Here is a 25,418-nt window from a genome sequence, read left to right as displayed (position 1 = left end):
CAAACTCATTTCTGAGTAGACTTGGGTAAACTTGCATAAACTTGAGCAAACTTGCGAGTTTACGGGCGAGTCAGCAAGTTTGCTTTGTTTGGCCTTTTTCGTCAAAACGGCGCCATGTTGGATAGAAAAAAAAAAGAAGAAAGGGAGCAACGTATGAATGTAACCCTAAACACTAAATCCCTCACTTTGCTCGCCACACTCACTCAGTCACTATCTTCTCCAAGCCCTCTTCGCATTTCGTCCGTCCCTCGTCGTCGTCCGTCCCTCGCCGTCGTTCGCCGTTCGCCGTTTCTCAAACAGCTCATCACTGTCTCCTTCTTCTCCGTTCTTTCACTCTCACTCTCTGTTCTCTGTTGACTTTGTTTTGCATCAAAGCTCGTAGACTTGTGGAACCTCTGCCGTCGCCACACTGCCATTGTTCGTTGCGTCTTCTGCCGGTCGTCACGTCCCCTGCCACCGTTCGTTCTTGTCTTCCTGCACAGAATAGCAAAGCCTGGTTTCTTAACTGAGCCTACTCTAAAGTGATAACAATAAAAAAATTAACCTCAAACAAATTAAATGATTAATCAGATGGGATGGAAGAAATTTAAAACAAAGAATCATGAAATAAAAGATTATTAATTTTTTTTATTTTGTGTTTATGCAACTAAAAGTTATAATCAAGATGACATTAAAAGAAATTTAAAACAAAGAATCATGAAATAAAAGATTATTAATTTTTTTATTGTGTTTATGCAACTAAAAGTTATAATATAATAATCAAGATGACATTAAAGTATTCAATTTGTGAGAGAGTAAAAATTTAAATATTAAGTCAGATTATAGTTTTTATTTTATAGTTTTCATTCATCGACGATGTAAAAAAAATTTACGCAAACATCTGATCATGTATTGATATATCAATAAAATTAAAATAACTAACTTTTAGATTCATCATTTAAAAAATCCTAAACATGTAAATTTGATTGAATAATTATATAAAACTCTTTATATTATCAATATATTAAAATTAAATTCTATAATTATAACTAAAATGATGATATAGTTATTTTAACATAAGTAATTACATATTAAACATGTGACATACTCTTATAAATTTTGTTTTCCACCCCTTTATGATAAGTAATTATTTTTATGAAAATTTGTGAAACTGATTATTTTGTACTAGTCATACGATTATATTATATCAGTAAATTATCTAATCGTATTAATTTTATTCATTCATTCGTTTTTTTAATAAGTCATGCATTAATTTTACTAAATGTAAAGACATAAATAAATAATTTATTCCAATTTATTCAAAATTCTAAATAAATTATTATGATTGGTATGATTCCACACTACAAGAAACATCATTAAAATCGACGGCCAAATCGACGGCTTAGCCGTCGATAATATTAAATTTCGACGACAAAATAAACGGCGGAGGTGGTCTCTATAAAACTTGTCGACTTTTCAAAATTCTAATAAAATCGATGGCTTGCCTAGCCATCGATAATAATTTAATAAAATCGACGGCTTTACTGTTTATAATATGAGTTTAAGAATTTTACATTCTTACTAAAATCGACAACGGTGCCGTCGATATTATTATATAAAATCGACGCCATCTTTGTCGATATTTGATTCAATAAAATCGACCATGTTTCTGTTTATAATATGCTTACTAAAATCGACAATGTTACCGTCGATATTTGATCCAATAAAATCGACACACCTGCCGTCGATTTTATTATTTAGATATCGACAAATTCTTTGTCTATATTTGGTTTTTCTTGTCTATTTTAAAATTAAAAAGCGACAATAAAAGCGACAACCATTCTGTCTATTTTAATAGATATGTTTTAATTATTTTTTTTATTTGAAAAATAGTAAACAATTAATGCAAATAATATAGAAATAAAATTTATATAGAATATAAATAACAAGACAAATAAATTTTTAAATATAAAAATAAAATTTATACTAAATATTAGATAATGAGTTTACAAACTTATCAAAATAATAAATAATCCTCTAACATAAAGACTTAAGATAAGATAAATAACTAAACTTAGACTTATATTCTATATAACATTGCATATTGCACATAACTCACCAATAACTTTCAATATGTTAAATTAGAAACAATCAAGATGACTATGTCTGTCTAAATTACATATCGCAGATAACTCACCAAGAATGAATGCAAGAGCCAATCCCAGAACCAAACCCATCTGCAATATAATTATTTGTTAGTCTTGCAGCTAATTTAATTTAGCAAAGATTATGATCTATTTTTTAAAAAAAAAGTAGAAATGTAAAGAACCTGTAATACTCGAGCTGCAGTCGCAGTGGCCTTGTCATAATCCTTGGCAGCAAATGCGCCTGCAAGAATTGCCTGCAATCAACTTGAAAGTAGGATGAAGTAAAAAATAGTGCATTATGTAAACAGAGGTATCAACCTGCCCAGCAACAGCAAGACCATCGGCAAGAAGAGATACTGCCAGCCAAATCTGCAGGCAGACTTGAAATGCAGCCATAGATTTTGATCCCTGGTGTGCAGCTAGTGAGGCGGCCAGAGTGACACAGAATGTTACAGCAGTTACTCTCATTAACAACAGAAAACCTGGATGATAAGAATGAAACAAAATAATCTCAATGTTGAAATGCTAGTTAAACTATTTGGCTATTTCCCAGGGATAATCAACTTGAAATGCTAGTTAACCTTACCATTTTTGAGAAATCGATCAAACTGTAGATGTTTGATGCTGGGAGGCATAAGATCAACTTTTTGCATCAATTTCCATAGGAGTATTACAGAAATTAGGTACCTGCATTCACAGTTAATTTGAAACTAAGAGATGACTAAGAGAGAAAGAAGCAAAAGAAAAATAAGAGTTAACATTAGAGTATAGTTAGATTATTCTAACTCCAATGAAATAAGACTTACTGAGATATAACATGAGCAATGGCTGTACCACTAACACCTAAGCGGAATACAAACATGAACAAAGGATCCAGTGCTATGTTGGTCAAATCTCCTGCCACTGGATCACATAAGGGAAAGGGTCATCAGAATTAGATGATATTAAGATGTTGCAACACACAATTGATAAAATTTTAAGGCATACAAGTGGCATATAGAGGTGTTTTAGTGTCTTTAAATCCTCAGAAGACTCCCTGCATTGCTAACAAGAGAAGAACAGCCGGCGTGCCAAGAGATCTCAATGTCAGGTAGTTCTGTGCAGGTTTGAGAATGGGAGAGTCCTTCATGAAAAAAATTGTGTACAATATGTTAAACAAAATGCTAAAGCGCTGAAACTAAAATGATCATTCTGCAAATGTTTATAAGAAACCACTTACATAATTTACTCCCATGAAGTGTAATAAAGGTTTTGCTGCAAATATGAGGAATATTGCCTGGACAAGGCCAAGAATACCACCAATTACCAATGCTGATGATGCAGAAGGGATATGCCTTCCCTTATGCTCAACCTTAACTACATTTGAGTCCATATGGATCAAATCTGGTTTCTGAACATCTCCATCTATTATTACCAAAAAAAAAGTGCCTCAATGCCTTGTTATGCAAGCTACGAAGCACAGACACACCAACTAAGTGACGTGTCACGTGTCCATGTTTTAAGAATTTTTGGCAGAACATAGACAGTAGGAATATTCGAAGAAAACATGACTAAAAACCAAACCACCATGATTTAGATAAGAATGGGAGGATGTTACCTTTATCTGGTATAAGTTCATTAATTTCAGCTTTCAGAATGGAACCTTCTTCCAAGGATTCACTATCCTTTACCATAGGGCTGGCTGCTGTAAGGGCATCTTCCTCAGCCACAAAAGAAGTAGTCACACTGACGAGTGGGAAAATTGCAATCCTCGATATTTGATTGAAGAGAGCTATGGATACTCCTACAGCAGCAAGCTCCACTGCACCTGTATGCATAAACCAACGATATTTAACAGTGGACACACTAATCCAACTGTAGGAGTATAGATTATTAGAGCAAACTCTTTAATATTATCAATAAGAACTTGAAGAAGGCAGGTAACGAATAAGATCAAATGTTTCTTATACTCTAGGATTAAAAACTTAGTGATGAAACTCACTCTGTAGTACAGAGTCTCGTTCCTGTCATGCAGTCTATTTAAGATTCTCCATTTCGCTAAGGAAACAAATTTATCTGATTAGCCTCAGGTGTTCTTCTCCAAGGACCTGTATGAAGTCACTGAACGAAAAATAATAAATTAAATAATTAGCTGATTTAAGATTACTGAAGAAGGAATTAGAGACAAGTAAGAAATAGGAATTCAAAGCTTAGATATTTGCATAGATAAAATAGCTATAAGAACAGCAACAACTAAGCCTTGTGTCACTAAACATAGTCAGTTACTACAAGGAACAAATCAAGCAACACCAAAGTGCTAAAATAGTTCTAAGAAGATAATATCCAAAGATCAGTCTCAAACTTACTGAAACGTTCATATTGGTGCTCGAATGATATGACATGAGGAGGAAGGAGACCCCGAAGCCCCAACCGATCCCTTTCAGTCAAGGGAAACCCAGTATCCTATATTTTTAGAGAATTTTAACAATAAATATATAAATAAATAAAAAGAGAGTTTTAGGATGTAAAACATAAACCAAAGCAACGTATATCAGTCTATCAGATAGAAAAAAGGTTCTCATCAAGCATAATTTCATAATAAATCAACATTTTCAACGTTTAAACAAACTTCAAACAAATGCAATGCAAGGGTAGCTAAAACTTGTTCAATGAAACTTTAATGTCGTACCATTATGCAAAGTAGTGTATGAATTGAATAATAATTGAACAACTAAGAAAATAAATATTTGACAGGAAAGCATGTAAAAAACTAGTTGCATATCAAACAAGAACAAAGAACCCAGCTAGAGAATTAGGATTAACTGTGACATGGTCTGTTTGAGGTTCAATTAACCATCATTAATTTAAGATTTATTTATTTATTCTTTCAATTAAACATCTACTGTTAATTGGTACAGAGGTGGTAGAGTTATTCAAAGAGGAAGGGCCACTGCCCATTCCTTTGCCCTGGTTGCCATATAATGCTACTTTTTTGAAATTTATTCTTATGTAAAAGAATTTTAAAATTTTGCTACATTTTTTCCCCAACATAAAAACTTCATTTCGAGAATGAAACAAGAGCAATGCAAGGAAAAAACCTGTTAATAGCAAAAGAAGAACATCACAACTACAAAGCACCGAAGAGATCACTTTTTGCTTGGGGCAAAAAATTCACTCAGCTCCTATGGCCAAGGTAGCATAACCTACCTAAAATGTAAAGAAACAACAAGCCAACTCACTCAGTAATTTGAACAAACATAAGATATGCATAACAACTCAAACAACCTTTTCAATTCAACCAGAACATCAATGCCTGTCAAATCAATCAGCCAACAACCGATTAATTAAAACAAAAAACAGATTTGAACTTGCCAGTAACATGCAATAGAAAACACTTCCAAAAACCCTTGCAGGCTTGCGGTGAGCGAATATTACCAGATGGTGCTTAGAACCATGCTAAAGACATATAGCAGGTAAAACCAAAGCAGTTGCAGGGAAGAATCAGAAAATATATATGAGATATAGAGCAAGCATATTAAAGGATACGAAGCTTCTACACAAGGTTATTAAAAACAGATAAAATTTTCTATAAGAAAACCAGAAAACATAAATTCAAAAATACACTCTGGAATTCCCATGCCAAGCTAGATTCCACATTAACAAAAGCAAAATAAACAACAAATTAGTAAATCAAGAGCATAAATTTACCAAAATAAATGTCAAATCAAATAGGAATCCTATCAAAATTTTTCATTGAACAAAACTTGAGACTCTGTCAATCACTTTAAAGGCCAGAAACAATAACATGCATTTATCATGATGTAACTAAATTCACCAAATAATCAATGAAATCGCATGTTCAAATGCATTATTCTAAACCTTTTAAATTTGATTTCAACCCTATGCAACTAAATCATTAGTCCAAACAGCAACAAGATGTAAAAATAATTAAACTACCGAAGTTAGGTTTCCTTAAAGATCATCAAAAAGGACACGTTTTTTCGGCATCTTGAGCTTCTTCTTGGAGCTCAACATAGTGGTTCCCTGCTCCTTCTTCTGGTCTCAGGCGGCGACGGCGGGAGGAGGAGAAGAAGAACTTACAATGTGATAGAGTGAGAGAGAGAGAGAGGAACTTACATGAAGAGGATGGCGCGGCGGCGGGCTCGGCGGAGGAGGAGAAGAAGAAGAAAAAGCAGCTCTGCTCTCAGGCGGAGGACGGTGGGCTTTCTCAGGAGTCGGAGAAGAAGAAGCTGTGCTCTCTGCCTCTCTTCGTGACCGTGACTCCATTCTGGTCTCTACTCTCGGGCGTTGGAGGAGAAGAAGAAGCATCACTCTAGATCTGAATATTTGGGGTTAAATTTTGGGAAGATGAGTGAAGCGAGCAGGGACGCGGGAAGCAAACGTGGGAGTAATTTTTTGTTGATAAAAATCGATGGCTATATTGTCGATTTTAGTTAAAATAAAAAATTAATGCTCTAATTGTCTATTTTATACAATAAATCTATACCGTTCGTTCAATCTAAAAAAGAGATCTCTGCCGTCTAAATTTATCGACGACAAAAGCTATCGATATTTTAATTATTAAAATCGACAACCCGTCTTATAAAAATTTCAACCCCTATTTCGTCGGTAATATGACGATAGTAGTGAAGGGCTAAAAAATTATCAAAATAATAGACGACATTGTTATCGATTTTAATATTTTATTTTTAATCATTCCTTTTTTATTTTATAGACGACAAGCCGTCGAAAAATATCAATGGCAAACTTAACCGTCGATTTTTGACGTCAATAATTACATTGTTTCTTGTAGTACCAAATAGTACATATATAAATAATTGATTATATTCCTTTTCAAGTTTTTTATAAAATAAAAGATTATATACAGACATTCAACTTATATAATAATGTGAAAAGTTTCTGCTCTTTAAATTATAAAATAATAAATATTACCAATAGATAAATGATAATTATGTTCAATCAACTTAAAAAACTTAAAGGCAAAGAATTTATATTTTTTTCACATATCACTTTATCTTTGTAAAAGATAAAAGCTAATACATACATGATTTATAATAATCTCATGTTCAAAGTTTTATTTTAAAGAGTTAAAATAATGTACATTCATTGATAAAATTAAATTTTTTAACTATAATATAAATATTTTATTTAAAATTTAAACTATATAATATTATCAATGAGTAATAATTCTATTTTAAAGACATATAATTTTATTCATTATTTTAATATTGAAAATAGTTATACTTTGGCTTTAGCCGTTATTTTGTAAAAATTTATAATAACAATTGCTTTATGTGTTTTTGTTTAAAAAATAAAAAATACTCCATATATATATATAATAATTGTTTATCGGCAGATTTTTTTGTCTATTGCTAATAATTAAATCCGATGATAAATTCGATAGTAAATTTAAATTTAAAAAAATATTTAAACATTCAATATATAATTTTAAATATTTAAATTCAATGCTTTCTAAACTAATAAGTCGAAAAATATAACACCAATTAACTCATAAAATAATTCATCAGGTTAGAAGACAAAGAGACAGACAATGGGAAATTTGTTAAGATACCTAATCCAGTAACAAGGAGATAACTTGCCATCTGACGTAGCTGTAGATCTAGATTTTTTGGAAAGTGCACTGACCTTATCCCATGTAAGATGATATTCTGGCACTAATGATCTGAATGATAAATCATGAAATCTAGTCAACAAAAATAGATACACCTGAATCTAAATATTTTTTCATTGTTCACTGTCCTAATGACTTTTGAGTAATTTATTTCTAGTTTACAGACATACTTTTGAGTTGTTTATTTCTAGTTTATAGACATACTTTTGAGTTATTTATTTCTATTTTACAGACATTGATGTACTGAAGACAAATTACTATTATAATGATTGACTTTTGTATATATATTTTTATTTTGTTTTGTGTGTTTTAGTTTGATTGGTTGTTTTAATAAATTAAAGCAACTTATGTAGCGGAAGAACATATAAAGAATTAAAGAATTCATTATATTATTAAAAATTCAGATTAAAAAACTATAATATCACATTTGGCAGCGGTTACAAAACCGCCGCTATATTACAAATATAGCTTTTTAATAGATGATATTTTGCAGCGGTTTACAACTGCTGCTATTTACAAGTAGGCTTGCTGACGTTTTAGTAGCGGTTAAAACCGCCGCAGAAATATTTTGCAGTAAAATACCATCTAGCAACGGTTATTCTATCGGTTATTATTAACTGCTGCTAAAAATTTGGCTGCACGCTATCTTCCAGCGGATTGACAATCATTGCTATCCGTTTTGCAGCGGTTAATAATCGCTGCTATCCTGCTTCATAACTGCTGTTAATTGCCGGATGTGGTGTAATGGTATAAAGTGAATAATCTTCTCAAACAAATAAATTTTATTTGTATCTTTTAATGAGTATCAAACTTAAAAAAGATGGTTAAAAAATATATGTTTATTTATTTGTGTCAACTTGGTAATTAAAAAGAAAGAGGGTGTTTGTGTTGAGGTGTAATTTGAAAGGAAACAAAAAAAGGTAAAAATAACATATTTGATATAATTCAATTCGATTTTTTTGTGCAAATCAACTCGGAATTTTGACCGATGAGTGTACACCTCTATGTGAAAACAAAAAATGGACAAACATCAACGTGAGTCAACTAAGGCGGCTTGCTACAGCATGTTCACCATAAAATGCTCCCTTCAGCATAGATACGAAAAATAATTCTTTGTGTAAAAAAACAAAAATTGAAGATAAATACAGAGTTAGTTAAACAAGTTTTCTTCAAATATAAAACCGGTTTTAGATAAATACAGTTAGTTATACAATTAGTTAGTTTATACTCTCTTGAACAAAGTAACAAAGGTAGAAGAGAGCAACAGGCTTGAAACACTAGATATGATCGTCGGAAAATATAATGGTAGATTTGATAACCAATTAAAATAAAATAACAAGGGTTTTACCTATTATATGTCTTTAAACTTTAAACACATATTATTATTATTATTATTATTATTATTATTATTATTATTATTATTATTAAAAAATTAAATTTTTTAAATAAATACACAATAAAAAAACTAAATTTTACATTTTTCCTGAAAAAAACTTTAATAAATACTAGTCATTTATATATGCTTTTAAGGCATATGTTTATTGCTAAATTCAAATAATATTATATATAAAAAAAGAATTTAATTAATATGTATTCTAAAAATATATAATAAATTTATTTAGTAAAATAATTTTAAATATTTTTATATAAAATAAATATATTAAAAATTTAAATTTTTTGTATTTTTAATAAAATAAATTTTAATTTATAAATTTAATACGTACCTTTAAAACACACGGTAGATAAAGCCTTACTAAAGCAAATTAAATGCGGCTGCGGATGGATAAAATTAAAGGATAATCAATACTTTGAGGAGGTTGAAGCATTAAATGTTCCTAACTATGGCTCAGCATTTTGTGGCCAGATGCTCTTACGCTTTCTACTCCACGTATTCGTACAAAATTAATTATTAGTCGACAATAATCAAGCTCATCTTGTCAATTATTAGTAGAATTGATCGACCACATTAATCAGTGTCAACGTCACTGAGTCAACGACATTACAGTCGATCATATCGTCTTATCAAAATCAATAATCTCATTTGAATCCATAAAAGACTGTATTTATTTCTGATAATAGATAAACAAAATAAAATAAGAAATTAAAAATAAGATATAAAAAATAAAATATAAAATTTTATATTATTGTATTTTATTTGATGATAAATTAAAATAAATTATAAAAATTTAATTTATTTTTATTTTTTTATTTAAAGAATTTGAAACAAAAAAATATAATAATAAAAAATATAATTATAAAAAAATTAATAAAAATAATAAAAAAAAAATTAAAAATAAATTGTGTTTTTTGTTAGTATTTTTGTGTTTTTTCTGTTAGGATGGATACAAAATATACTAATTTAGTGTCTCTGTTCTTGTCTCTTCTGTTAAATACGATTTTGTGTCTCTGTGTTCCTGTCTCAGTGTCCTGTCTCTATAAATAAGCGCAACTAAAAGAAAGGAAAACATAAAAAAAAAAAAGAAAAGTTTTTTTAAGGAGTAAAATATCGTTTTTGTTACTAACATTTAGAGTAAGTTTTATTTGTATTTTTAACATTTAAATTGTTCTATTTGTATCCCTAACGTTTATAAAAGTGATTCAATATTATTCTACCGTCAATTATACTAACAAATTAGATTATATTTTTCAATTTTTCTCACTTGGATGTATTCATTCTCAATTAGGTTTTGCTTAGATGTGTTCGATTTTAATATTGTACCACTATTTGTGTTCAAGTTCAATTATATCCATAAAAAGTGAATTATGTAAATGTTGTAGAGATTAGTTTCAATTTTTGATGAGCTATTATTCGGAATGGATCATTGATTATGTCCCAAATATTTGTATTCTAACTTTAAGAAGAGATTTTTTAGAACTCTAACTAAAGCTCATTATATGTAATTGACGACATGATAACATTGAAATATTGAATCACTACTTTTACAAACGTTAAAAATACAAATAAGACGATTTAAATGTTAGAGACACAAATAAAACTTATCCCAAATATTAGGGATAAACAAAAATTATGTGTGTTTGACTATTTGGATGTCATTAAATAATAAGAAATCATTTTAAAAGAAATATATTTTTTTAAAAGATTCAATTTTATTTTTAAAAATATTTTTATTTTAAAATAATATTTAACATAATAAATAAAAAATATTTTTATATTATTGTATTTAAATAAAAAATTATTTTTACATGAGATATTTAAATATTAAAATACTTTTATTTTTTTTAAGATTTAAAAAAATACTTAAAAATATATTTTAAATAATAAAAATGATTCCTCAAATTTTATTCATTAGTTAAATTAGTTATCTAAATTTTCAATAACCAAATAATTAATTCTTCAAATCTTGCAATATCAGTCAAATTCGATATTCATTCTTTCGTTTAAATTTTGTTATTTTCAATCATTTTGTAGGGTTTTAAATCTCAACAAAATTATAGTTATATTTTAAATTTACTGTAAAATTTTAAACTCTACAAATTTAAAATTCAACTATAAAATATAATTTAAAAAACCCGTCACAAATAGGTTTAGTTTCTCCAAAATATAACTTTTAAAACTCTCACACTTGAATTAGACGAAATTCAAATAAAATGCAATATATATACATATACACATTGCATCATCTCTCCTGTCCGATCTCATTTATTATCAACGTTTCAAATGGTTTACCGTGACCCGTCTCGCATCCAATTCATTTCTTGATCCGTGCACTCTGATGTCAGCACAGAATTAAAGGTCAGTCTAGATAAATAATTTAATTAATTTTTTTTAAAAAAATAAAATATAAAAATTTATATTAAAAACTAATGAGTTATAATTCAAATGGTATAATTTTTTTATATTTATCTAAGAAATTGCGGGTTCGAATTTTTCAATCTTTGATAAAAAAAATTATATTAAAAACAGTTTATAAATAAATTATTTTATATTCAAAAAATTATTATAAAAATATTTATTTTAAAATTGTATAATAAATAAAATAATTTTTTAAAAAAAATTTTTAAAAAATTTTAAACAATTTTTTAAAAAATTAAAATTATATCTAAAAAAATCATATCAAACACTATTAATATAACTTTTTATAAACCAAAAATTTAAAAAACTAACTTCTAAAACTTCTCAAATAGATCCTAAGTAAATATGTTAATGTAGTTCTCTCGCTAATCAGGTTTTGCCTGTCCACTTGCCGCTGACATGGCAGAATCACTTGATTGTTGGCGTGGCATCACTGTATGGACTTCTAAAGATTTTTAGTATCTCCTTTTTATTTTTGTTTTTTGTTTAAAGAAATTAGTTGTTTTTCAACCATTTTTTTTACACTATATTTTTTAATAGTTTATCATTTTTTTAACCGTTTGACATCTTTTTAATAGTTTGCTATCTTTTTATAATTTGTCATTTTTTTTATCGTATTTTGTCAATTTATCATTTTTTTTATTATTTTTTTCTATTTAGTAGTTTTTGATATATAGTTTATTATTTTTTCAGTAGTTTGTCATCTTTTTAGCAATTGGAGATTAAAGTTTTACTAACCTAAATATCTATATACCAACTTAGTGAGAATATCAAATACTTAGATTTTTTTATTATTTTCTTGACAGAAATAAAAATATATTATTTTAAAGTCACCTTGTTATGTTTCGGAATAAATGCCACAAACTTTGAAACAAAGGCTCACTTATTTTTTTTCTTTTTTTATGGGTAAGGATAGGAATTAGTACTATAACAACTAATTTTAGCAAATACTATAGTATGTTACTAAACAAATTCAATATGAAACTCGCTAAATATAAAGTTTTATTGAGTTTGGATTTTGAATATGTCATTTGATTGAATTTTGGATGTTTCTGTTTTTAAAATTTAAGAGAAAATTTTACTATTTTTTTTAAAAGACGTTAAAATGACACTCTATTTTTTTTATTTATAAAATATATATTCTTTTTTCTATAATTTTAAAAAATTTTCTCTTTAATCTATTTTAAATTTTTTATATTAACTAATATTAATTTTATCTATTTTTTACAAAAAAAATTATTTTTTACAAAAATACCTTTTAGCTAAAAAAATTTTACTACTGTTAATATGTATAATAATTAATATATATTAATATCAGAAAATATAATCTTACCAAGAATTTTTTATTTAATGTTAAATAATATATATTGATATCAGAAAATTTATAGTAAAATATAACTATAATTATTAACAAAAGTTTTGATAAAATTACAATTTAATAATTAAAAAATTATTAAACGGTATCTTAGAAAAAAATAATTTAATTATTAAATTTTTTCAAAAAATATTTTAGTAAAAATACAATTTAATCAATAAAAAATAATTTATTAAAGGGTATTTTGTAAGCAAAATTTAATGACAAAAAAATAAAATTTTTGTAAAATAATTTATTTTTCTTGAAAAATAGTTAACATTAGTTAACACAAAAAATTTAAATTGATTAAAGTAGAAGTTTTTTAAAAGTTATAAAGAAAGAAAATGTACATTTTATAAATAAAGGTGAAGAAAGTGTTATTTTAATACCTCTTATGGGAAAATAATAAAATTTTCTCTTAAATTTTTAAAAACAGAAACATCCAAAATTCAATCAAAGGACATATTCAAAATCTAAACTCAATAAAACTTTATATTTAGCTAGTTTCATATTGAATTTGTTTAGTAACATACTATAGTATTTGCTAAAATTAGTTGTTAGAGTACTAATTCCTATCCTTACCCATAAAAAAATAATAAGAGAAATATTGGTTGTTGGGCATGCAGTGTTAGCTACCAAAATTTTCTCTTCTTTTATTTAGTTATATGTAATTGATAAACGAGAAAGTCTAGGGGCAGCAAATTTATTAAAATTTGGCCAGCACTTAGTCAGTAAAAAGAAAATGAGTGATTCTCTATTATTAGATGAAATTTCACACCATTAAATATATTATTGATGGCTAATTGATAGCTACAACTCACAAAATCTGCTGTCCCCAAACACTCCTCTCGATAAACATCTTAAGGCCAATCGTATATATTTAATGTAAAAACAAAGCAAATAATTAAGAAAAACACATTTATATATTATATTTCAACTTTATTTTCTATGTAACAATATCACATAAACATATAGTGATACATGCATATTTTTCAAAGCCTCTCATCACTAGCTTTGATTATTTATTCATGCAAATTAAGGAAACAACGTTAAAAGCAAAACATTTAGTAACATAGCAACAACATTGGTTTAGTTTTGAGGTTTAACTTCGTCTGGTTCAGGAGCTTCACCGGCATAATAGCAGCACCGCCTGCACCCGCCGTAGTATCCGCGGCGACAGCATCCATACATGCAATACCCTCCTCCGTAGCCGCCACCACCACCGTATCCTTCATACTTGGCATTGCCCACTTCATTTGCCTCGTTACCAACTGCAGCTATAAAGACATAAATAGAATCAGTCGAGGAAGGATTTATAAAATTATAGTAGGTACAAAAATTATATATACATAATATTTATATATTATGAATACAATTTTTTAATTTTAAATGAGGCAAATACATACCTCCGATATATGCTAATACAAAAATATTATTTATATATAAAAATTAGCCATCATATATTTGCGTATATTTATACATAAATATATGTGTTGTTTAACTAACTTTTAATATATATTTTATATTTTAATATATATTTTATATTAGTAAATAATTTTAGTAGTTAATTTTAGTGTATATCTAACATGATTAATATAAAAAATATTAAAAACACACTAAAAATTAATTATCAAATTAATCATTATATATTTATATATAAATATATATATAATTTAATTTATCTTTAATATATATTTTTATATTATTCTAACATATATATTATATGAGTAATTATTTTTAAGATTGATTTTTTTTATACACTTTAATAACAGGATGATATAATTAAAATACGCCTCTAACTGGAACCATCATGAACTAATCAAATGATGTATTATTTCTTCTACAAGTCACTAAATCATGTAAGCAAATTTAATTATCACCCTAGTTATTAATAAATATTTGTATGTATTATAATAAGATTCTTTTTGAGTTTTGTAGGCTAAATATTTTGTTTTTAGATATCAACAAAAATTGATGTAGACTCTTTTATCACTAAAATTTAAATCGATAAAAAAATATATATAAATAATTATATTTCTAATAATAGATCATAATTATATATTTAAATTTTATATTGTTCATAAGAAAATTCAAAAGAGTAGCTAACCTTTATTAGAAGAAACTTCAGCCACCTCTGCGGAGATAAGAAGAACCATGGCCAAGAGGCCAAGCATGAGTGTTGCTACTTTTGAACCCATTTTTTCAGTATTACAATTCAAACAAGTTATTAATTTATTATTATAGTATGTGTTTAGTAGTGAAGGATGAGAAAATTAGTGGGAATGTGTTCTCTATATATATAGGAGGGAGAGGAGGCTATGGTGATTATTATTATTATTATTATCATCATAATATTGAAGGATATAGATGAAAGACTTTTCAACATTGTAGTTGGAGCAATAAAATCCAATATTCTTCTTATCTAGTAGAAACTTTGAGAATTTCTCCATGCATGCATGTCTTGCTCATTTTCCTTTGCAATCTGAGTATGTTAAAGAATTGTAGGCTATGAAAACAATGAGCAGCATTTATTGTCTGAACTGTTTAGTTTCAAGTTTGCAGGGTACTCAAATAATATAGTCACTTTGACAGTTTTTTCCCTTGAAAAAATTGAGTGTTGATGACTTTCTAATAATGATGAAAAATGTAAATTATTAATTTAATTTGATAGACATAAAAAATTGAATTATTTTAACAAAATTACACAAAAACATTGACAAATTAAAATAGTAACTCAATTTTTTATAAATACCAAATTAATTTATATATTTTATAAATAGAATTGACGTTCAGATTTTGTCACGGTTAGAAACATCAGCTTAGTTCAACTTTTTATAATTCCACCGATCAATATCTAGAACGAAAGTGTCATAATTCCACCGATCAATACTTTCATTCTTGGGTAGGAAATACGAAAAGGGTTTTCATGCAAGCCAACAAGCATTACTGATTTAAGAATATAATAACTTGTGAGAAATTTTTTTTAATTTATATTCAACATATGTTAAATATCTAACCATTTATATATTTAAAATTTATTTTTTTGATTTCGGTGGCGTTACTAATGGCCAGAGCATCGGTAATGAATTTTACTGATAAAAATGAATGTGTAAGAATCTCGTTGGAATTTTTCGATAAATATTACTGATGACACGAGTAAAAGCAATGTAAAAAAATTAAAAAATTAAATTGAAATTACCAACTCTTGATGAACTATCAACATAAATAATAAATATTTTTATATTGTTTCTAAAATTTATTTTACAGATGCTTCCGGCATCGGTAAAAATACTTTTTTTTTTCTATTATTTATATTAGAGAAAATTCCATTCTCCTCTCCTGCGAGATGCTAAAATAACATTTTCCTCCCTTCTATTTATAAAATGTACATTTTCCTCCCTTATAACTTTTAAAAAACCTCATCTTTAATCTATTTTAAATTTTTTGTATTAACTAATATTAACTTTATCAATTTTTTAAAAAAAAATATATTATTTTTTATCATTGTTAATATGTATAACAATTAATATATATTGATATTGAAAATTAATCTTACTAAGATTTTTTTAATATTAAAATAATATATATTGATATCGAAAAATTAATAGTAAAATATAAAAAAATTATTAACAAAAATTTTGGTAAAATCATAATTTAATAATTAAAAAATTATTGAAGGGTATCTTAGAAAAAAATAATTTAATTATTAAATTTTTCTAGAAATATTTTGGTCAAAATATAATTTAATCAATAAAAAATAATTTATTAAAAGGTATTTTGGTAAGTAAAATTTAATGATAAAAATAAAATTTTTGCTAAAATATTTTTTTGTAAAAAATTATTTATTTTTTTTAAAAAAATGAATAAAGTTAACATTAGTTAATACAAAAAATTTAAAATGGATTAAAGAAGAGGTTTTTTAAAAGTTATAAAGAAAGAAAATGTATATTTTATAAATAGAGAGGAAGGAAGTGTCATTTTAGCATCTCGTAGGGGAGGAGAGTTAAATTTTCTCTTTATATTAATATCATCTATTAATTATATTTTTAGGTATGTAGTAAACACGTAGGCTTATTCAAAATTTAAAACAATAAACTAAAAAATAAATACAATAAAACCACAAAAAATTGGTATATACAATCAAATACTATTTAGCTATACTACATGTATAATCTCGGATATGAGTCCGCCATCATCATCATCATCCCCTGGGTCGTTATCAAATATCTATAATGATATATTAATATATACCCTTTTTAATTCGGAATTGTTTTAAAGTTTCACATCATAAGAGTCATTGTCCCCAAGTCAAACAAAAATAACCCTGCATGCAGGCAAGTTTTGTTTCCCCAGAAAGCGAGAGGCTGAATTGGCCTTTTCCATTAATTGAGCCTGCATGCATTGCATGTTAAATTGTACTGTTAATGGTATTAATAAGATTTTTTTAAGGGGAAAAAACGAAGATAATTGATATTAATAAGTTGATAAGTCATATTTTTCTTTTACAAAAATATTATATAGAAAAAATAATTTGTCACTTTTTAATTTTTATATTGAAGAAACAGTGATATTATCCACTGTTATTGGAGTTATGTGTGTTATTTAAGGGTGTGAAATAAGGTGGAAACTCAGGTGTAGCCGACTTCACGTAAAGTTGATATCTGAGAGCCATTAGATGATTTGACTGATTTGCTTAAATTTTCATCTAATAGTTCTCAGCAATTTCACATAAAGTCGATTTCACCTGAATTTTCACCGTAAAATAGAGATAATTGTGAACAAATCAAAAGATCCGATTTAGTTTGCTGCAAATAGAAGGTCGGTATTGATTTAAATTGGAGGATAGATCTATCCAATGGCTAAATTTAAATTCACCAAGATTGAATAAACGCCAATAACTGCTCTACAAAATCGATCCTCAAATTTTGTTCACAATATCGAAGATCCAATATATTCATCATCTAAATTTAAATTCATTAAATCCTAAATCGAATCCTAAGTTTTTTTTTCCTATAATTTTGAGTCTTCAATTTGTGAATTATAATTTTAAAAAAATATTTTTATATTTATAAAAAATACACCAACAATTCATAACAATAATATATAACACGTAATGAAAATTAATTACTAAAAAAATTAGCCATAACTTGTCTGTTTAAAAAAAAAATTCGGGACGGATAAAAAATAATATTCTATCTTAGATAGAGTTTGATCTAAGATTTTGTACGCATGACAAAATCCTTCCTCTTCTATCTATTTAAGAACATAAGATAGACAGTTCCATTTATAATAATCTTCTATACATATTTACAATGTCAATCTATTTTTTGTAATTATTATATATTTATGTATAAATATATATTATTTAATTTATTTTTAATGTATATTTTTTATATTTTTATATATTATATATTTTATATTAATGATCAATTTTAATATATAATTACTCAATTAGTTCCTTTCCAAACCAATATAGTAAGTGAGAAAGAAGTTAAATATGGATTAAACTCAGAACTGTCACTATTTCACTATTTATTATTACAACTTGTTTTTCGTTTAATTTTAAAAACTAAAAAATGAAAAGAAAAGAAAAAGATAAACATAGAAATGCAAATACTTTGGATGTTAATTTTTCATTCCCTCTAATTCCATCTCATCCTTATCAAAAAGGGACCATTTGCAATAGTTTTAATTAATTGAAACAACAAATAATTAAAAAACAATAGTGGCTGCGGATATATTGATGATTATCTGTGGTCTGAATTTTCGTGACTAAGGGTGCTCATAGTTTGACCAGCCCATAGATGCATGATAGTATGATACTTGGCTGTGGTATTTGGAAGAAATTATTAATAAAATAAAAATTTATATACAATTATTTTTATATAAAATTAATAATTAAATATTATTAAATAATTTAATAAATTTAATTAAATTATTATTTATTAATTATTAACTATCAATTTTATATAAAAATAATTGTATATAAATTTTATTTATTATTATTATTATTATTATTATTATTATTATTATTATTATTACCGAACCGTTACCTTGATCACTCCAAATACAAACCAAACCCATACAAATCAAAATTGAATTCATGATGAGGCCTTGAGAAAGTAATTTTATTTTCGTTTCTGCTAGAAAACAATATCTTTTGGTTTTGCCTATTAGATATATAAATTAAACTATTTTATTAAGTAAATAATAATTTTTATAAACAATATGAATAATAAATTTTAGAATTGATTCAATAAAGTAAAAAAATATTTTATTTTTAAATTACTTTCTAAATTTTAATATTAAAATAATTATATGTATATCTAGTGAATTAAATATCCAGCTATTATTAACATTGTGTATAAATAAATCGAATCAAAAGAAATAATTATACAATTAAAACTAATGAATATAATTATTTGTATACCTATTAAATTAAATATTTGATATATTTATTGTTCATATTATTTAATATTTTTATTGTCTATCTATATTTTTTTTAAATTAAATTTTAAAAAAGAAAGCTACTAAAAGGAATCTAATTACTAATAACACTCGGTCAAAAGCAACCCCGATATTACATCAACTTTTAATCAAAAGGTTATGTCCAACATATCAAACTTTTTTTTTAAGAGGGTTACTTAAGTGAAGATGTTAAAAAAAAATTTTATAAAAATATTTTATATAAAAATATAATTTATTTATTTAGTTATATTTAAATAAAAATAATATTTTTATAATATATTAAAATTTAATTTTATAATTTATTATTTAAAAATAATATATATATAAGAATTCTGTTAAGAAGTTAATGGAATATTTGTAAAATGTATATAATAATGGGCTATTTATTTAGTTCAATATGAATTAAAAAATACACATCTAGGATAAAATATTACTAATTTTTTAAACATAATACACTTATACTATTTAGAATAATCATTCGGGTACTAGGGATAATAAACATCTGATATTCTACTGAATCAAACATCTCTAAACTTCCATTGTACACATTATACAAATATTCTATTGATTCCCTATACTTCCTCTAAAAATAATTATAAAATTTTTATTAAAGTATCCATTTTTTTTAATGTATCATGATTTCAAAGTTTGTAAGAAGATAAAAATTAAAGCGTAGTCAACTTTATGTGAAGTTGATAATTGAAAATCGCTAGATAAAAATTTAATCAAATTTATTAAAATTATTTAACCTTCTCAACTATCAACTTCACACATAAATTTAAATATACCTGAATTTTCACATTGCAATAATTCCACCGTCAGTGCCACGTGAACCTAGGCGGCTCTGCTGATCAGTAAAGCGGAGACGACATCCCCTGAAAAACCACAAAAACTACAAAAACTCCTCGTCGACAAGTAGCCACCGTTAACTGCCGCCACTTCCTTCCGCTAATAATGCGAGTATGCGATGGGTACAGTCGGAACCCTAGTTCGTGACTACCCCTTCTCAACATTTTCCATCAATTTTGAAGTAAAAAACAAAAAAAAAACCTTATCTATGGACAAAATGTACGTAGTTGAGAATAACTTTGGTTACTATTTTCATTATGACAGAAACATAGTGATGCATATACATTCAACATTTCACTCGTGGAGAGTAAGACAGCTAAGATCATGAGAAAGATCGATCATGCATTCAAGGAAAAAGACAAAAATAGCCTTTAGTCCTATCTACTATTTCTCTCTTTCTCTACATGTGTATCAGTGTATGCCTCTCATCTCACGAGCTTCATTTATTCACTGAAACGCCATAATAATAATAATAATTTATAATTATTTATTACATATTATTGAAGCATAATATGTAATAAACACTGCCTTAGTTGTGAGGTTCAGCTTCGGCAGCTTCACCGGCGTAAGAGCAGCACCTGCAACGTCCACCGTATCCACCGCCGCAGCAACCGTAGCGGCAATATCCTCCTCCTCCGTACCCTCCGCCACCGTGACCGTATCCTCCGCCACCGTGACCGTATCCTCCACCACCGTGGCCAGGGTATCCTCCGCCACCGTAGCCGGGGTACCCTCCGCCACCGTGGCCATAGCTTCCACCACCATGGCCATAGCTTCCACCACCGTGGCCAGGGTATCCTCCGCCACCATAGCCGGGGTATCCACCACCGTGGCCATAGTTTCCACCACCGTGGCCATAGTTACCACCACCGTATCCGTACTTGGCCTCACCCACTTCATTTGCCTCTGTGCCAGCTTCATCTGCAACCATATGCATGGATTCATATCATTAGTGTTTATTGTGATGCTACTTTGTACGAAGTTAAAGAAAAACCAAAAGCAGATACAGTTTTTTTCTTTAAAATAATAATGAAAAAAAGAGTCATCTTTAAATATTTAATGATCTATTATTCAAATTGGCAAAAAAAAAAAAAGAGGGGGGGGGGGGGGGGCTAAACCAATTATCATGATTTTACATTTTCACTAGCTATTTTTGTTTTATTACCTAATATGAATTACAATAAATAAACAAAAAACAAAAACGCAGAAAATCGGAGTCCACTGTGAATTCAGTTATTAGTATTTGAGAGTTATTTGTTATTGGAGCTTTAAAGAAAAAATATTTACAGATTAAAAAGGAAATTAAAGGACCGGTTTATTTGAAGAGTAGTTATATATGAAAAATGTTATATGCATCCTAAAAATCAATTATTAAATTATTCATTATGTATATATATTATTTAACTTATTTTTAATATTTATTTTATATTTAAATATATATTCTATACTATTGATTAATTTAATGACCATTATTTTTTTACAAGTAACATAATTGAAAATATTACTTCATTATTTAGTTTAAAAACTCTGGTCTAAAATTAAAATTTACAAAAGTCTCAAATAAAAGAAATGGCATTGTTTAATATTTATAATATTATTGTTTATGAGAACTACAATTAATGTAAAATACAAACAATTACCCTTGTTAGGTGAAGCCTCAGCTAAGTCTCTAGCAGCCACCTCTGAAGATATAAGAAAAATGGCCAAGAGGCCAAGCATGAGTATTGCTACTCTTGAACCCATTTTTGAGTACTAGAATTCAAATTGAGTTGTATTGTGTTTAGTATAGTGAAGGATGAGAAAAATAGTGGGAAAGTGTGCTCTATATATAGGAGTGGAGGGTGCTAAAGAATGGAGGATTTTTCAACTTTACAGTTGGAATAGTATATCCAACATTAATTGGATATAATCCAATGGAAACTCTGAGAAGTTCTTTATACTCCAACTCAGCTTCCTTGTTCTCCACATGGTAAAAACTTGTAGGCTATGAAAATGAAAAAGCATTTATTGCCTTTAACTGCTCATCAACTTGATGCGTATGCCTCAGAGCAGACAGTAGTTGTCCCAATATTATTTATTTAGGCACATTATTTGGTGTTTTTTATTTTAATGTCAAATTTGTTAAGTTCGATTATTTTCCTTTTTTAAAAGTGTAGCCATATTTTTATTATTGGCACGTTTTAAAGCGTATTTATATCTTTTACATGTGGCTACGCTTTTAAGTATGACAATATATAGATAAAAACGTGACAAAAAAAGTATTAATAAATTGACAAAAGTGTAACGATAGAATAACTGGCACGTTTGTAAATGTGACTTTATTAAAAATATGTTGGTAGCTCAAAAAATATGCCGAAAAATTACTGTTATACTTTTTTTCAATTTTTGGCACACTTTAAAAGCACAACAAAAGCGTAATTTTCTTGTAGTGATTATATATTCAATTCTAAAAGAGACAAATATAATTTCATTAATTGCTTCAAAGAAGTTATAAAATTCAAAGTGTATAAGGTTTCTTATGTTTCAACAATTATGTGATAGATATTGAATTTATACATTATAGTTATTGTGTACATTGTTAGTGTTTTTGGCAGATTTTAAACAAGTTAAAATTGATCACTAAATAATAGTCAAACATGTTTTGTTAGATAAAACATTACATGTTCACATATATAAAATTCAAAAATAAAGTTAGAGATTATTTGTTATTCAGATTCTGATTTTATTGAATGGAAAGACATTTAGATCCATTGCAGGTATGTTCATATGATTATTAGAAGAGATATTTAAAAAAGATGTTTGAAAGATGCTTATTACTCCCTTCACTAAAATATTTGAATATAGAATGCCTTTTGAATATATCACATTAGAAGACTACAAACACTTGTCACAATATATGAATATATATTTGAAAGATCAGGTCAGTAAGTTATTTTGTAATAATATGTCATAATCTAATATTTTAAATTGTTAAATAAAAACATTTAGAGTGTTTAAGTATCTAGTAAACATATCAGCACAAATTTTATAAATGCATGTGTATTTATTTAATGAGAAACAAATATTCAAGGTCTTTCGTATAGATATTATTCATATGACTATGCATTCAGATGCTCACATGATTTTGATAAAATTATGAATATAAACATTCTATAGATATTAATTATTCAATTTTGTTTTCACTCTAAGATTCATGATATCATAAAGTATATAAAAGTTAGACAAGTTAAAAATAAATATGTATAAGATTATTTTCACATGTAATTTTTAAATTTGTTCATCTAAATTTAATTTATGTCATTAAATATATTAGTATAATAATTAGCATAATTTAGTTATGACTCTAATATGGTAAAATAAAGCAGCCACATTTCCATAATTGATATATGAGATTGGCTAAATTGCTAAAGTAATAAAAAAAAAAATAACATTCAAATGTGCATATAAAATATTTGAAATATGATTATTTTAGGATAATAATATATATGTATGTGTATAGCCTAAGTAAAAGATTGTTAAAAAAATTTATTTTCTTAGTCTATTTTGTGGGAGATATATATATATATATATATATATGATCGTATTAGTTATTTATATTTTGATTTAAATAAAGTGATTTCCTTGTTAGTTTAAGTAATAAAAAGAATAAGTTAATATTACTTATTGATTTGAGCCTAATCAGAATAAAATCAATTCTATTCTATTTTATTTGGATATTCAGTATTTAATAGAAATCAATAACTAAGTATAAATAAAATTTCCATATATAAAAACACTTCGTAACCCTTACTCTATCAAAAAGTTATTATTCAGTCTAAAATAAGAATTCGATAAATTTTGATTGAGAACCATATATTAGAATTAGAAATAATGCTATCCAATTCTCTCTAAAATAACGTGTAAGTTACTTTTTATTATGTGTCACATTGTAATTGGTTCTTATCTTAACCATAGTTGGGACAAGAAGCGTTAACGTCATCGCCATCTACTACCCTCCCACACAACTTCTCTTTCCAGTATAGCCAGCGCCTCTTTTTGCCATGTATCACTTCTTACTCACATAATTAATGGTTAATTTGGTTATTAAATTTTTTTATTAAAAAAATATATCTTTATTTAATTACGTGATGGAACATATATTTATATGTAAAATATAATATAATAAAATAAATCTATTCAAAGTATTTAAAAGTATAATTAAAATCATGAACATACAAATATAATAATAAAATTTGTACTCCAAACAAATAAATATATTTTTTATCATACATATATTATTTAAAAAATAAATATATTATTAAAATTAATAACAGAAATTTAAAATGATAAAATTCAACTTTTTTACCGTATTTTTTATAGTATTTTTATTTTTTTAATTTTTAATTTATTAGTACTTTATTATTTAATTAATAATTAAACAAATTATTTTTATGAAAATTTATTTTTTGTATTATATTAGAGAAGAGACCAATATAACAGTTTAAAAAATAAATTGTATAAATATTTAAGAGATAAATATAAAATACATACCTAAGTAATGTTTAGTTTGGTTATTAAATTTTTTTATTAAAACAAATCTTTATTTAATTACACGATAGAACATATATTCATATGTAAAATATAATATAATAACTCTATTTAGAGTACTTAAAAGTATAATTAAAATCAGAAAAAACATATTTTTTATCGTACATAAATTATTTTTAAAAAAATAAATTGTTAAAATTAATAACACAAGTTTAAAATGATAAAATCTAACTTTCTTACAAGTATTTTTTATAGTATTTTTATTCTTTTAATTTTTAATTTATTCGTACTTTATTATTTAATTAATGATTAAATAAATTATCTTCATGAGAAATTATTTTTTGTATTATCTTAAAGAAGAGACCAATATAACAGTTTAAAAAATAATGTAAAAATGATTTTTAAATAAAAAATAGATAATATTAAAATTTTTAAATACAAAAGTAAATTATATAGATAGATATTTAAGAGATAAATATGAAATACATGTCTAAAATAAATAAAATAGACAAAAATAATTCTCTATTTCTCAAGAGTACTCCTATTTTGTCTGTTTTATTTATTTTAGGTATGTATTTCATATATATCTCTTAAATATTTATACAATTTATTTTTTAAACTGCTATATTGGTCTCTTCTCTAATATAA

At 26.3% G+C, this 25,418-nt stretch overlaps 2 protein-coding genes and 1 pseudogene across 2 annotated transcripts; all 3 read right to left on the bottom strand.

Moving 5' to 3' along the window:
* Positions 1-203: 203 nt before the first annotated feature.
* Positions 204-6,392, bottom strand: LOC112765641 (protein DETOXIFICATION 42-like; annotated as a pseudogene).
* Positions 6,393-13,830: 7,438 nt separating this feature from the next.
* On the bottom strand, positions 13,831-15,998 carry LOC112765981 (glycine-rich protein). The gene is made up of 2 exons (XM_025811839.2): positions 15,034-15,998; positions 13,831-14,203 (listed from the first exon to the last, which is right to left on the bottom strand). Exons 1-2 carry the CDS (start codon positions 15,122-15,124, stop codon positions 14,016-14,018), a joined length of 279 nt encoding a protein of 92 aa, XP_025667624.1. The 5' UTR covers positions 15,125-15,998; the 3' UTR covers positions 13,831-14,015.
* A 4,469-nt stretch (positions 15,999-20,467) lies between these two features.
* Positions 20,468-22,246, bottom strand: LOC112765980 (uncharacterized). Its single transcript, XM_025811838.2, has 2 exons — positions 21,884-22,246; positions 20,468-21,164 (listed from the first exon to the last, which is right to left on the bottom strand). The coding sequence occupies exons 1-2, from the start codon at positions 21,984-21,986 to the stop codon at positions 20,773-20,775; spliced, it is 495 nt and encodes a 164-aa protein (XP_025667623.1). The 5' UTR covers positions 21,987-22,246; the 3' UTR covers positions 20,468-20,772.
* Between the last annotated feature and the right edge of the window lie 3,172 nt (positions 22,247-25,418).

The sequence above is a fragment of the Arachis hypogaea genome, chromosome 17 (assembly GCF_003086295.3).
Source record: "Arachis hypogaea cultivar Tifrunner chromosome 17, arahy.Tifrunner.gnm2.J5K5, whole genome shotgun sequence".
Taxonomy (NCBI): Eukaryota; Viridiplantae; Streptophyta; class Magnoliopsida; order Fabales; family Fabaceae; genus Arachis; species Arachis hypogaea.
The sequence above is the reverse complement of the archived record's forward strand: the minus strand, read 5'-3'. Positions and strand labels throughout refer to the sequence as shown.

Excerpts from the sequence above, each read along its gene's own strand:
- LOC112765981 (XM_025811839.2), bottom strand. The coding sequence starts at position 15,124 with ATGGGTTCAAAAGTAGCAACACTCATGCTTGGCCTCTTGGCCATGGTT. Across the intron at positions 14,204-15,033 it reads TGAAGTTTCTTCTAATAAAG|CTGCAGTTGGTAACGAGGCA; the intron begins GTTAGCTACTCT and ends ATGTCTTTATAG.
- LOC112765980 (XM_025811838.2), bottom strand. The coding sequence starts at position 21,986 with ATGGGTTCAAGAGTAGCAATACTCATGCTTGGCCTCTTGGCCATTTTT. Across the intron at positions 21,165-21,883 it reads TGAGGCTTCACCTAACAAGG|ATGAAGCTGGCACAGAGGCA; the intron begins GTAATTGTTTGT and ends ATATGGTTGCAG.